The sequence below is a fragment of the Lepisma saccharinum genome, chromosome 7 (genome assembly GCF_977018435.1).
Source record: "Lepisma saccharinum chromosome 7, izLepSacc3.1, whole genome shotgun sequence".
NCBI lineage: Eukaryota > Metazoa > Arthropoda > Insecta > Zygentoma > Lepismatidae > Lepisma > Lepisma saccharinum.
In genome coordinates, this window is record NC_139235.1 from 95,123 (window position 1) to 111,060 (window position 15,938).

Consider the following 15,938-nt stretch of genomic DNA (forward strand, 5'->3'; position numbering starts at 1 on the left):
AAACTTCATTGATACTGTCATTCAAAGCAGTATGATCCCAATAGAATCCTTGTTTTCTAGTACGTTCGGCAGAAATATGTAACCCTCGATTATGCTAAACAAATATATTTTTTGTTTAGCTAGAGCAAGGCCCCAGGAGGATGCAAGAAGCCTTTCCTGCAAAAGTGTATGTTTTACGAAGCGAAGAAACGTGACAAAACCACCACGTATGGAAGGCAAACCTGCATTAATTTTATATCGCACGTTTACAGAGCCGTGCCTCCTGAAGTTATAAAAATCCCAACTTCAATGATTCTTTTAGACAAGCTATAGTTGAAAAAATATGTTTAGATGCACCAAAAGTGCATCATTATCAGATTATGCATACATGTATAAGTGTTATTGGAATTAACATATTTGTGTAAATTGGGTGCCTCCCCGATGGCGTAGTAATAACGTCGAGGTCTTGTAATGAAATGTCCTCACGTCGATACTCAATGGAGGCACAAAGTGGATCGGATCGCACTTTAAACTGTAGGTCGGTTCGCGATTTAGACTATTTGCGAATCACGTGGACTTAAAAAAAAAAAAATTAACCTTAAGAATATTAGAATAAACTAATTCACCCGCAGGTAAGTCAAATTTCACATATCCTTCTTCATCCTCGTTCATAGACTTCATGCAATACTCTTGTGTTGCATCCCAGCAGGTGCGAGAAATGTGAAGTTATTATTTCCCCGTACTGCGTTATTTCTTTTCATAACAGTAAGGCTAAATTCTCGTTTTATCTGAACTTTTAAAAAATGTGCAAAATACGTCTCTATCTTTAAACAACCACCCTTTCCCATGTATGTGTAAAATAATCCCACTCTGTCTCAGAAAACCTCTTCCTACGATCAAATGAAGGAACCAACTCTCAAGTCTCAACAATTATAAATTTTTGCTTAAATTTCCTATCATTTATACAAACAGTAGCACATATCACGTCCTTTGGTGCAACACTGTCAACAGCTAATGTTACTTTCCTCGTTCTAATAAATTTACTTCCAACCAGTGACGGCGCCAGGGAAATTTGACTGGGGGGGGGGGGGAGGCTGGCAACAAAATATTGTAAGGGGGCAGCCACATTAAAACGCCCGAAAACACTACACATATATATACTTATATAATAATAATTATAATAATTATTATTATAATTATTATTATATTCATGTATGGTGTTTTGTGTGTGTCTTTTATTTAGAGTGGACGTTTACTGCCTAAATTTACTTCTTGATTACGAGTTTATCTCCACATGATTCGTTTTAATAAAGACATTAATTCTTTTTTATTGGTAAGTTGCGTTGTCTCTAGTGGCCTATTTCAGTATTGAAAGACATTCATAATTTTATAATTCATCGTCTTTCTTGAGATGAAATTACTGATATAAATATTTAAGTTATAAGATAATAATATAGATGATGAAAATAATGCTTCTAAGAGTTTAATTTTCTTGCAAAATAAACGTGACGTTGGAAGAAATGAATCTTCTTAAGTATTAGAAACAATGTGAGGCACTTAGTGAAGTGCAATTCTCCTGTAGGAGAATTCTGCTCTATGTGCTTTGGAGAATTCATTGCGCACCTTTGGTACGTCCAGGACTTGACATTTCTTCTCAATGGCAAGAACAGCCAAATGAGGCAGTTTGCATCCAGTATCCTGTTTCGAGCAAGCCTTTTCAAAATTTTAAGGACAACCATCTTCGTAACGCTGAGGAGTTTTGGGCAAAATTTGTGTTTCACCTTTCAGGGAAATGTTATCACAGGATAAAAAATCAGACAAAGGTTACAGTTATCTCATAATTCAGGAAATATTCTGACCCTGGCAATACTTACTCTTACTCTACCACTCCAACGTATGTCTGTGCTACCCAATTACAGGCACCTATGGAGTTCGTGGGAAGAAGTTCTTCGATTTTGATATGTACGAGAAAGAGCGAACCTGCATCTAATGATTGACGAGTGGCAAATCCTAATAAGCGTTCTTTTACCTGCCCGCGATATGTTTTGAATCGAATTTTAAGTGTAATTTGCATTTTAAGGTTCACGTTCAATACATTTCCAAATAATATCCCCTCATTAGCTTCAAGAGTATCGAAGAAATCCCCTTTGTTAAGGTATCCTCAGACTCATCATCTCGAAATTCAAGTCCCTGAATAGTAAGAAACCGCGATGAATCCACAACAACTGACATGGAGTATCGTTTTTTCTTCGATCACCTTTGGTCCTGGGTTCGATACCCAGTGGAGGCACTTTAAACTATAAGTCCAGTCCCGATAGCCTTACTGTGCATAAAGTGGACTTCAAACGCCAAATCAACCAACCAACCAAATCTTGAATCAACTTTGAATGTCTTTTAATAATTAGCGTTGTCACTAACGAAAACGATTAGAATAATTTGCCGTACTACAGATGATGTCTTGTGGTCCTGAAAATATTCGTGATGTTTTAAAATCATCCACATTCAACACTTTTTCCCAGTTCTTAAGACTGGTTAAAACTTAGGTTAATCTCTGCTATTACAGGACATAAATGAATGAGAAATGACCTATGCTCAGGTCGGCGCTCGAATCTTGGACGAAACAAATTAATATTTGTTAATCAAGTTGGTATTATAAGCAGGAAAGTGATATCATGCAGAATACACCACTTTGAAAAGGTGAAAATCGTCATACTCTTATAAATGAACTCTCTTATTATTCGATATTTAATTTACTTCAGTTGGGGGGCCAGGGTGGGGGGCGAAGTGTCTGACATGGGGCGTCTCTCTGCCCCTCTGGCGTCGTCACTGCTTCCAACCCTTTAATAACTTCGCTGCTGATAGCCTCACCTTCGAAATGGAAGCTTGTGTGTCGCGAATAATACAAAGAACTTGTGTTCACTGTCCCTCTTTCATTCAAAGTCTGCCGTTTTCCTTTTCAGCTTTTCCTGCAAAACTTCCTGTCAGCAAGCAAACCAAATTACAGAATTTTTATTGCCCCTCCCTTGCATCAACTTTCATTCCTACTTTAGGCCTGGATTTATGGCACGTACCCGCTACTGCAGGTCAACCTCGCCCTATGTGTGGTGTTTGCCCCCTGAAGCAAAGGTGTCCATTGTTCAAAGCGAAACCTTTGTCAGTGGGGAACGGCGAAAAGTAGTCTCGGAATACACCCTGGTCGTAAACAAGCTCCCGCCACCCTGACATTGCTGTCAGCTTCCCTCTGAAGTTCGATAAAACTACTTTGTGAAATGTGTTTAATAACGAGTGAAAATGTAGACAGTATATACTACATGTATTTTGCTCATAAACTTGAAGGCTAAATTTACAGAATAAAAAGAACAGCTACAACATTCCTTCATCTGATTTACAGAAAGGCTAATCGGGACTGGACCCACAGTTTAAAGTGGGGTTCAAATCAGAATGTGCCTTCACCGGGTATCGAACCCGGGACCCCTTGATTACAAGGCGACGATGCTACCACTGTACCATCGGGGAGTCCCCTCATAGAACAAAGTTGCCTTCTACGACGATTATACAGAACTTAGTGCACTTCCTTCATTTGAAATCTATTCTATATTAGCCTCAGTATTTCGTTATTACAATCCAAGGAATAGTATTCTCCTTAAATAAGAAATAAAGAAATAAAAAAAACATTGGAAATAATCTTCAAACGGACGTAAAAAAATCGAATCCAACCACCTGCAGAATGACTGAGGGAAACAAGAATTTTCTCAACAAAGACATATCCGAAATTTCCATAACATTCTAATAATTTCGCAACCCGTGCAAATAATCATGTGGTAAAATCTTGTCGTGGTTCCCTGTAAACACTAAAATCACCAAATTACTTCCTTCCATATTTCCCGTATTTTCTCCTCCTCTTTAGCTCTCAGCTGTTCGGAGTGGGATAATGCCAAATTATTTGTCCCTAATTATCTCCTTCTCTTAGTCTTCCTAATATCTTGGACTCCTTAATAACTTTCCCAACAACTTCTTATCAATTTGTACTGCCATGTTTCCTACAATGCTTTTCCTACTTCCTAATAACAATCACTTCTGTACACCCTTTGATGTAAAAATTAAATAATAAAAATAAACCATATCCGTCGGTCCGTTTATCTTTCCAACCTATAGAGCTGAGACTATTTTTACAAGATAAACCTCGGACGCAGACATTCCACGATCTTTTGGCCACTCCTTCCACCTTCTCTACCTGCCCTTTTACTTGATGTTATTCAGAATTGTATTAGTATCTGGAGTACTATCGTAACATCAAGTTATTTTTTTAAAAAAAATGGGGAGTAACACTGTGTTTCGAAAGAGTATAGGAAATAAGTTTAGGTATTCATTCATGCCTCTCTCTAGAATAGGCTTCTTATTTTAACTTAATACACGCTTATCAACGTTTCTAATTGAAATACTTTATTCCAAGCAAACAAGTATTTGCAACTGATTAAAAATTTTGCTTTTATTTTTTCGAGACATTCGAGACGAGACGAGACTTTTCAAAAGCCGTCCCGTCCCGTCTCGTGTCTCGTCTCGAAAACGAGACGAGAAAGGCATTCCGTCCCGTCCCGTCTCGAATTTCAAAAGGCTTGTCCCGTCTCGTGTCTCGTCTCGTTTTCGAGACGAGACACGAGACGAGACGGGATATGTCCCGTCCCGTGAGCAACACTACTCTTCACATGTAGCTCTTCTGCTTTCACATGCTGGAATCGAAATGGGCTACTATGACAGTGCACAAATTATTTTCTAACCTCAGAAATGAGGTTAATATACATCCAACCAACTAAATACTGCAATACGGTGCAAAAATCAGCACGCTTGGGGAATGTAGGCATAGCTACTCCTAAGACTCCGAAGAACATTAACTTGCCCAAGCGTGCTGACTTTTGCACAAATTGCAGTATTTTATACTGGAATTCGAGCCACTTAATGAAATGTACCACCACCAGGGATCGAACACGGGTACACTTGGTTACAAGGCAGCAGTCTTATTGCCAGACTACCTGGGTCTGGAACTCAATTTTAATATTTCTAATTCATAGTTTGTTAACTCCTTGATTTCATAACGTTGTATTTCTCTCTCTCGGAATTTTTAGCGAAAAGGATATATGTATACGCTGCCTTTCACGGCTGAGGTGGCCGTTGGAAGGCGGCTAGCGCGTCGGAAAGTAAGAGCACATCTACCGGCATTTAAACCCACAACTGTACGCTGACCTTGGTATTGGACACGGCTTTAGTATCCAGACAGCTGGTGTCCAGTTTGCACGTGTTTGTGAAGTCTTAAATTGTTAACAAGTGTTTTAGATTGTTTTGTTTTAGTTTACGTATTACCAGTTTTTTTCTGCAGTCTAATAATAGCACGCTATCCGTAAAATTTTAAACAACGAATTTTTATATACGACTCTTACGTCATTACGAATTCTTGTAGGGAAGTTAGAATGCATTTCGGAGCAGAATTCCCAGATGTTCCCGTTTCACACAGAGACAGTGATCTGTTACTTGTGAACAAATTTAGGAAAATAGGGTCTGCTCTTGTTAAGGTAAAACGGCATGTGCTTGCTGAGGATAAACTAGACGACGTTGGAACACGATTGAAACATATTCCTCAGAAATCTCTCCGACGCCTTGCACAAGAAACAGACATATTTGTAACGTCATCGTGGCGAGCTACCAAGCTTTTATACCGGAAGCCATATATCAGAAGAATTGAAAGAAAATATGAAGAAATAAATTGAAGCAATTTCGAAAGAGGAACTGATACGTGTTAGTGAAAATTTCCTATAAATGTCTGGATGCAGGAGTACATCATTTCAAACACCTTTTGTAACACGGTATGTGTTCCTTTTAATTGTAACTGTCAATGCAATTGTACGAGCATATTTAATTACATAGCTAGCGGTTCCAGTTACGCGGATGTTGCACCCAGTTTGCCGGAAAACGCGTTCCTACTTCCCGGCGCGCTTTTCGTCGCTCCACGGCCACCTCGGCCGTGAAAGGCACTTATGACACGAATGCGAGAACATTGCTAACACTAATATTGTCGGTACTCGAATGAGGAACTAACTAACAAACAGAAATGTAGCTTAAAGGTTCTTTAACTGTTGAACGTCCTCCTGCTTATAAAAAAAAATTTTCTCACCTGTTAGACCTATTCTAAAAATAGCGATTCGATTTATAGGGGAATTATACACATTTAACTGTATGCGCATATTCTTCGTCACCGTTTGAACCTTCAACAAAACAACAACCCCACAACCACCAAATACATCCAACTATTAAAAAATTGTACCAGTATATAAATATATGTGTTAAGGAATCGCAAAATATAGTTTTCTCATTCAATATTGGCACAAAATCAATGGAAACTTAAATTTTGCTGAACACCCAAGAAACTTAGACTCTGTGAAATTGTTGCATGGTATTTTTATGGACACGCCAACTCTCAAACGCAGAAAAAGTATCGGCCAGTATCTGAAAGTAAAATCCAGCCAGTGGCGGCGATTAGGGGGGAGGGCGAGGGGGGCAATTGCCAACCCATTTTTCGCCACTTTTGCCCCCGCACTGTGCTGAACCTCATCTACAAAGGGAAATATACTGTCTTTGCTCCCCCCCCCCAGTTTTGGCACCTTGCCCCACGGTTTTGGAACCCAATCGCCGCCACTGAATCCAGCGGATACTTTCTGATATCGATACTATTGTTATCAGCCGATACTGATACAACGACATCGGTATAGTCTCAGCCCTAATAGGTATATATTATTTTTGTTAATTAGTTTCACTTTTCTGCCACATTTGGCTAATCGTGACGATGAGGATGAGAGATATTATGAAATTGATGGACACTCGCAAAGAATGCACATGCCTAGGCCAGGATATACGTGTAAATATATATATTCTATATTCCGTGCCATTCCCAGAAACAAGTTCTAGACAAGTGTATGGCGACAACCTGTGTATTTATGTCTAACACAAACTAGTAGCAAAAAATTACAACTAAATAAATTCCAATCGACGGAATTGCTTAAATTATTCTCGTTATTTTCTTAAGTTCATATAAGGCTGTGTATTTTAAAAAATAAAACACGTTGTTTGTTAAAAACACTTCATGCACAATCTACATTTGTGACAAAAATTCTAGCAACCCTTCTGGTGTGACTGGCAGAATTGATATCAGTTGCAGATAAACCCTGATGTTTGTGAGAGAGGATGTTTTGAAGGCTTCTGTCCAGTGGCTGTCACAAGGGGTCCGCAGTTACCGCTGCGTGAAGGTGGGCGGGGGAGGTAAAGCAAAGGGGGCCTCAGTCGGTTTCGTACCATAGTCATAAAGGAACATTTCTTCCACGTCCACAATATAATGAGCATACAACTATCCCGTCTATGAAATTAAAAGCAGATTGCTAGAAAGCAGAAGGAAACATGACACTTCGCATTGTTTAAGATTCCATTGTTTGAGCTTTGGGGCAAGAATCAAGTGCTAATAATGATATTGTTTTGATGTCAGAAGGTGCGCGTGCAGCGCGAAATTATCGAATCAATGAAAATACCGCTCTTGCACAACAACCATGGCTGATAAGGAATCTAAAAACAAGATCGACCAATGTAGGCATGTTTGGTCGAAAGAAAGAAGAGCTGTAGCTTCATGATGCTATTATCACAACACTAAATCCAATTCATGGAACGAATCAAGATATAAATTTCACCTGGGCGAGTTTGAGTTTTAGCGCCCCTCAACTTTCCACCCTGTTACTCACCCCCATAGACATACTACTCTCACCCCAGTCTTTCTACTGCTCCTCCTACTTTCCGCCTGACTGCATTATAAATTAACGGTTTTAATGACAAAAAATAGCGATATTTTTGGTGTCTATGTTTTTGGTGTCGATGTTTTTGGCGTCGATGTTTTACCGTCGATGTTTTTCGCGTCGATGTTTTTGATGTCGATGTTTTTGCCGTCGATGTTTTTGGTGTCGATGTTTTTGCCGTCGATTTTTGGTGTCGATGTTTTTGCCGTCGATGTTTTTGGAGTCGATGTTTTTGCCGTCGATGTTTTTGGAGTCGATGTTTTTGGTGTCGATGTTTTTGGTGTCGATGTTTTTGCCGTCGATGTTTTTGCCGTCGATGTTTTTGGCGTCGATGTTTTTGGTGTCGATGTTTTTGCCGTCGATGTTTTTGGTGTCGATGTTTTTGGCGTCGATGTTTTTGCCGTCGATGTTTTTGGCGTCGATGTTTTTGGAGTCGATGTTTTTGGTGTCGATGTTTTTGCCGTCGATGTTTTTGGAGTCGATGTTTTTGCCGTCGATGTTTTTGGTGTCGATGTTTTTGCCGTCGATGTTTTGTACTGTCGATGTTTTGTGCTGTCGATGTTTTGTACTGTCGATGAAATGTAGGCGATGTTTTTGTTATCGATGTTTTTGCGTCGATGTTTTGACGTATAACCTTTCAAATGTGTATTTAAAGTTAAGTTCATGTTGCACAATTCAGAGTAAACTTTACAAGATAAGCAAAATAATACATTAGATCCTCTTAAGCAAAATTATTTGAGGGGCTCTGCCCCCACATCATTAACATTCGGGGGGCTCGAGCCCCCCTAAGCCCCATGGAGTCGGCACCTATGTATATATATATAAACACACAACACACATAAATTATCCATATATCCACAGCCAATATTATCACATTTCTCATGAATGTACAGAATAAATATGACCATAATAGGATAGAAACAATAATGAAATAAATACATACACATATTAATGGACACATATCCTTAAGCTTATCCACATACATATAATTACACACACACACACATATTTATGTGGATATAGGGATACATATATAGAACATATTCTACAATAAATAATAAATACAATAAATAATCAACCATTTGTAAAAGTATCTCTGTTAAGTGTGGCTTTTATAGCATTTTTATATTCCAAAATGTTAAGATTAAAGTCAATATTTGGATTTGTGGATGTTATTCTATTATACATACTACTCATTCTAATTAATGGTGATTGTTTGTACTTTTTAGTTTTAGGGATATTATATAGCAATAAATTTCTTATTCTTAAATTACATGTGCTAGCATTGAAACATATTTGGTGAAGAAACTCTCTATTATCCAACAACCCAGTTATGATTTTATAAAGAAATATCTGTTGTCCTAATTCTCTTCTGTTGCTGAGTGTCATACATGAGAATTCCTGCTGTAAAATGCCATACGAAACTCTGTTTGAGTATGCACACATGTTGAACCTCTTGTAATATAGATATCTCAAAAACTTTTTTTTGCACTTGTTCTATTTGTCTTATGTGGGATTTTTAAATTGGCGACCAAACAATAGATGCATCTTCTAGTTTGCTTCTAACTAAGGCACTATACAGAAGCTTGATAGAAGCAGTACTGCTAAAATTAAGACAGTTTCTTATTAGTAAACCCAAAGATCTATACGCATTATTTATTATACGAGATATATGTTCATGAAACGCTAGTTATAATCAATTATTACTCCCAGATCTTTAATACTTTTCACTTGTTTCAGTTTTTCCTGATTAATGAAGTACTTATAATGTATGGTATGTTCTCTATTTGATATTATCATAAAACAGCATTTCTTGATATTGAGTCCAAGATTGCTTTTAACACTCCACTCACATAAGCTGTTTAAATCTGTTTGTAGTTTCATAACATCCTGGGGCTCGTTAATTTGTTTATATAACTTTACATCATCAGCATACATTAAACAATATGAATGTTTAACATGTAACGGTAAATCATTTATGAAAAGAATGAAAAACAATGGTCCTAAGTTGGATCCTTGAGGTAGAGAAGCAGGAGAGATATAGATCCCGATTATATAATACAATTGGTTACATATAGAGACTAATACATAACATATCAAGATTACTTTCTAGTTCAACAACATTTGAAGGTATTTTATTTTTAACTGCAATAAGACCACCACCTCCTTTATGATTACCAGTTTTATCATGACAAAAGACCCTATAATTATCAGGAAATAATTCACTGCTTAGGACCCCATCATGTAACCACGTTTCTGTTAAGACAATGATATAATATCTACTTGCTATATTATTTACATAAAACTCATAAGTTTTTGTATTGAGACCCCTTACATTTTGATAGTAAACCATAATATCAGACGAAGCCATTTATTGTTTCAAGTTACAATGCAAACTACTTTCACTGAAATGAAATTCTATGTATGAAATATGTAATTTTAGGCTCTGAAACATTTTCCTGTAGGAAGGGGGTCAATGTAACTGATATATGCATCAATATAATTTTGAAAACAAAGTTCTCCTTGCAATTTTTTTTTTTCCGTTCATAATGGTAAATTTCACATCTTTCAGGAGAAACCTTTGCTTCTGATACCATGGATCATCTGGTACACAATTGCAACAGCCATCGTGACAATTCTTTACATTCTGCTGGCTGTGGTTGCATTCAGGGAAGGGAGCAGCGCATTAGGTGCTTTCTCCATAGTGGCTACGATAGTGGGAGGAGGTAAGGACACGAGAGAAATATTCCCTACAAGAATGATTAGCACTCTTACCTTTGGTACGTGTCTCCACCAACCTGAAATATTTCTTCGTCCAGAAATTGTTAATGTGGAAACATAGATCTTGAGCACCAGCAGACCAACTACACTACAGGCCCCTTTATTAGATTGCTTGAAGAATGTAAGTGAAGACTGTAACATGTAGTCAAACTACATTCCAACATATTAATATACAGGGAGGTTATTTCAGTCGTTCACCGCCAGCGTGACGGCCGTTCCGCGGACTCTTCATGCAACAGGTCCCGGCAAATTGCGTTCAGGAAGTCCGTAACAGAAACCGCTTGTTTTGTAATGTTTCCACTTTTCACAATTACAGTTACAATTACAATTGAAATAAGCACGTACCTTGTCGCACGGATGCAGGAAAAGGTGTCCTCCCAAATACAAATATTTCCGGCACCTTATTTCTGACATCTAATCTTAGATTAGACATCGCTACTTTATCCTCAGTTGACAGAAAGGGAAGACAGCATCCCGGCGCATAAAGCAAACCGAAAGCGTAAAATGATATTTAAAAGTAATAATAATGATGATCACTAACCTCCTGTGTTATAAGAGATGTTGAAAATGACTTCCTTCAACAGCAATACAACGCGTTTCTTAGGTTCAAGAGATCCTGTCTATCGTAATCCCTGACCACTTTTCTGCAAGAATTCGTTTTCACGTAATTATCGTACATAAAAACTCTATGTTCAAGACTATATTTGTTTAACGACATAAGTAATGAATGAATAACAATTAACACACAATAAAGCACTGGCCACGAGTAAGCACATTACAATAACACAGTATAAGCAACACGCGTACTGATAAATGAACAGAAGTGAACATAACGTACACTGACGTCTGGTAGCCGACAGTGTTGCTAACCATTTTTCGGCAATGTCCCTACAGACGTAGTCAAAATGTCCCTACAACTGACCAAATGTCCCTACGCCAAGTAAAGTGACTAAAAAAAAAAACACCTCATGAGCATGCAAACAGAAGATAAAATATACACATTTACTTACCAAATCTTTCTGCTCGGTGCTTCCACAATTAATGAAGGAGCGAATTTACAATACAGGACCTCTCCCCGATTTTTTGTAATATTTCGCATACTCACTAATTGAGGCCTCCTAATCACGAATTTGAAGTTAAAATTTGGGGGGTCACGTGTAGAAATTGCAAAATAAGTGACATTGAGTGGTCCGCGATCGGCACGATTGCTTATTATTTACCGGAAGATTTTGTGTTTCCAATACTTAAAAAACGAAATATACATTCCTGATATTACTACGACCCCAAATTTTAACTATGTTTGCCTATCCTAACCTAACCTAACCGTACCTGAATGGTTCGTGGGGCTATCCGTCAATGGTTTGTTGGGCTACCCGTGCATGTTTTTTTCGAGCCCAAATTTTAACTATGTTTGCCTAACCTAACTTAACCTAAACTTACCGAGAATGGTCAGTGGGGCTATTCCTGAATGGTTTTGCGGTAATTGTGATTACGAACCGATAAAAAATATTATTTTCGTAGCACTTTAACGGCAAACGTTCATCATCGAAGACGCCATTTTCGTATCCTGCAATTTTATGATTGATGTACTGTTGCCAAATTTACCTGTAATCAAATCAGTTCTTCTACATCGTGATTGTCGCTGTCACATGTAAGCACGTTCTTTGGGCAATATACTGAAATCCATAAGTTTATTAATTAGCCCACAGCCATCCTCCTGCACACTCCACCTAACAATCTGTACAACATTAACAACTTTTTTTACTGTTCTCTTCCGCCATTCTTACACGATCCATGCTCTCCAAGTATGAAATCAACAGTGTGGCAACGCTGTAGACAGCGTAACTAATTTTAATTTGTTCATATCAACAAATATGGCTACCATACTTGTATACGGAGAATCATTGCGAGAATTGAAAAGCTTATTTTACAACTTCTACACGTTAATGAACATTTTTTCCCCCTCACCCCAACATGTTAACTTGAGATAAATAATCACGAATAATTATTTCGTGAGTATAAGACGTAGCATAGAAATTACAGAAGGGTCCGGTATTGTAAATTCTTGCCTTAATGAATAATAGGGGTGTGCTGGACAGAATTTTTTGGGTCGGGACGGGATCGGGACGGTAATTTTTTTAAATCCCGACATTCGGGACTGAAAAATTTGCAATTTCCCGACCAAGTCGGAAAATTTTCTGGACGGGAAATGTTCGAAATTTCCCGAAGCACTGGAAATCTCGAATTTTACAAGTCATTTTCACTTTAAGTGATTGTTTTTGCATTTCTAGAATAAAAACTTACAACTTTCGATAAGTTCCAGAAACTTACAAGGCAGAAAACGTCGAGAATTAACGACTTTTTAAAGTAAAGAATCCAGCACACCCCTAATGAATAACGTTGAGTCGTTTACTGTTGATTATGTTATTTGAAGTCATACATGCTGCTGCTGTGAAGAGATAGATGTTGGTTGGTGATGCTGTATTTCCTGCATTCTTTAACAATTTTGGTCCCATTTTATTTCCCTTTTTTGTTTTTGTATCACTTAACATTGAAAATATTCTTTCCGTTTCCGCGTTAGAATGCGGCAATGTTAGCACTATTTTCGCGAGAGTGGAAATGTTTTCAAAAAGGAACTTGCCTTGAAAGTTTTTGGTAACCGATAACATGTTCCAAAATTCTGATGGAGATCTGTTAGTTAGTTCTTTTTTCTCCTCCTCGCTAAAGTATCCAGATAAACTAATTCATAAAATGTAATTTACCAAGATTGAAAAAAGTACCTACGTTTTCCCTCATTTGGCAAAATCTGTCCCTACGTTCCTACGCGGGCGAAATTTAGTGAAAAGTCCCTATGCGTAGGGACATGTCCCTACGGTTGGCATCACTGCCGACACGTGCAGTATGAAGCGCCCTCTCGCGGCTGACAACTCACCCAACCCCCGATAAGCTGCAGGCGCTGTCGCGACAACTGAGAATAAAGTAGCGATGACTAATCTAAGATTAGATGTCAGAAATAAGGTGCCAGAAATATTTGTATTTGGGAGGACACCTTTTCCTGCATCCGTGCGACAAGGTACGTGCTTATTTCAATTGTAATTGTAACTGTAATTGTGAAAAGTGGAAACATTACAAAACAAGCGGTTTCTGTTACGGACTTCCTGAACGCAATTTGCCGGGACCTGTTGCATGAAGAGTCCGCGGAACGGCCGTCACTCTGGCGGTGAACGACTGAAATAACCTCCCTGTACAACAAAACAGAAAACTAAATATGAGGAATAATGTTACACAATATTTGTGATTCTGCATGTTAAGTTAGAAGCAGAGAAATTTCAGAGAGGTTTTAAACACCGGAGGAAATCACTGGCAAGTCTGACCAGAGAATTACGAATAGTTTAGGTGAAGTATGTTTAACACGTTGACTGCCACAATAGGAAAACCAATCCATGGGCCACAATGTTTTATGAGAATATAATAAAATCGTTGAAAGCAATGTGTTACTTGATGATCAGATGAAAAATTGTTATTTTTAATTATTTTATGTGCGAGTGTGATATAAAACTCACACAGCATTACTTCTTCGAGCATTGTCAAAGTTTTTTGAGTATTATTGTTTTTTCTGAGCATTGAATCTTTTATTACTTGTAGAATGACTCTTCCGTATACTATTGTATCAATATTGTTTGAGGAGCTGGCCAGCAATAATTCAAAATAAATATAAAAGAAGTTAATGTACTTTGATCCATGCGTTTTAAATTGTTTGTATTAGTTGTAACAATAACAGCAGCACTAAATAAGATTTTCACGAACAACCTGCAAAATTTTGTCCACGGGGCCACTCTTCACATGACATGTTATAGATTGGTAGCGTACGTTACTGGTGCACCACGAGGCTACCAAGGTAGAGATGTGGGAGTGAAATCTGCTTCACGAGACCCCAGGGATAAAACTAGCATGAGTTAAATACGAGGGTCACTACGAAAGATAAATCATTTTCATTACTGTATTTTCTCAAAGTACTCGCCAGAACATTCTATTCATTTTTGCATTCTTGTAAACCAGTTTTTGAAAATAGTTTTTCCACTCATTTTCATCGAGTTAAGTTCACATTCATAGAAGCGAATAGCTTCTTCAGGGCTGGAGAACCTTCTTCCACGCATGCGATTTTTTACTGTAGGGAACAAGAAATAATCACATGGGGTCAAGTCAGGACTGTAAGGTGGATGAGTCATAAGTTTAACCTCTGTGGACTCCAGGAACTGAATACTGATGTTGGCTCTGTGGGCATATGCATTGTCATGGTACAAGAGGATCCCTTTCAGTCTTGTCCTTGGTTGCCGTTCTTGGAAAGTGGTTGCCTGCATATGTTTCAATGCATGGCATGGCATTAAGATTGGTTGAGTATAAAGTGTAGTAATTAAGTGAAATAAATGTGTTTCATAATAGTTTGTAATAAATAACTTGATGTATTTATTCCGTAAGTCTCTTGAAACTATGCTACTGTAACCTTGCTTGCTACGAGATGCACTCTCACATGTGCAAAAACACAGCACCTTTTCACTATCAGACATGCACATACCCTGAAAATGCAGATGAAACATTTGCAAAACACTTGTTAAAGAATTGTCTGCAGTGCTTTTCACTTTGAAAGAAAAATTAAATGTAATTTATAACAATGTAACTCCAAATTTATTTCCTTGAATGTCTTAATATTCTTTTTCATTCCTTCAGGTATCAGTGTGTACTTCATTCTCGTGGTGTTCAGTTACTACAGGGAATTAAGGAACACCACCTCTCAAATCAATCCCGGATATAAATAGACAATTGCAAAGGACATTCCAATTTAGAGAAACCAAACTATTTATTGGAGGCAACTTATTCTAACACTGCTTGATGATTTAGTAATTAGAGCAGTAAACTAGAATTCAATCATATGTAGTTGAATTTATGTTAGCAAAAGATTTAGTAAAAAATTAATAAAAATATTGTAATTTCAATTTGTGCTGAAGTAATTCCACTTGAGGCAATAAAAGATTGTAAAATCCCATATATTGTTTCTTGCATCTTCTTGGAATACTGTGTACATGTTAGAATATTTCTAGTGAGAACTAGAAACTGGGTGATTTACAAATATGTAGTATATGTAATGAGGTACTGTATATGTTAATGGTGAATGGTATATTAAACTTGAATCTTAATTTTCTCATTTGAGATAAGTCACAAGCCCGAACTTACGTTATTAGCCAAGATGGCACTGAACATGCAGATGCAAGTTAGAGTTGCTATAAAATAAAAGATAAAACAGCAAATATTCATCATCTAGCTTACTCGTAGTTAAGACCGGTAAAATTT

The 15,938-nt window shown here is 37.6% G+C and overlaps 1 protein-coding gene across 2 annotated transcripts in view; it reads left to right on the top strand.

Moving 5' to 3' along the window:
- The window catches only part of LOC145990111 (uncharacterized), a 67,893-nt gene extending 52,288 nt beyond the window's left edge, over positions 1–15,605 (top strand). For both annotated transcript variants that reach the window (XM_083125765.1, XM_083125766.1), the window contains exons 5-6: positions 10,381–10,534; positions 15,318–15,605. In XM_083125765.1, the coding sequence (XP_082981891.1) occupies positions 10,381–10,534; positions 15,318–15,406 (243 nt within the window). In that variant the 3' untranslated portion in view covers positions 15,407–15,605. The remainder of the gene's footprint in view (positions 1–10,380; positions 10,535–15,317) is intronic.
- The last annotated feature ends 333 nt before the right edge of the window (positions 15,606–15,938 follow it).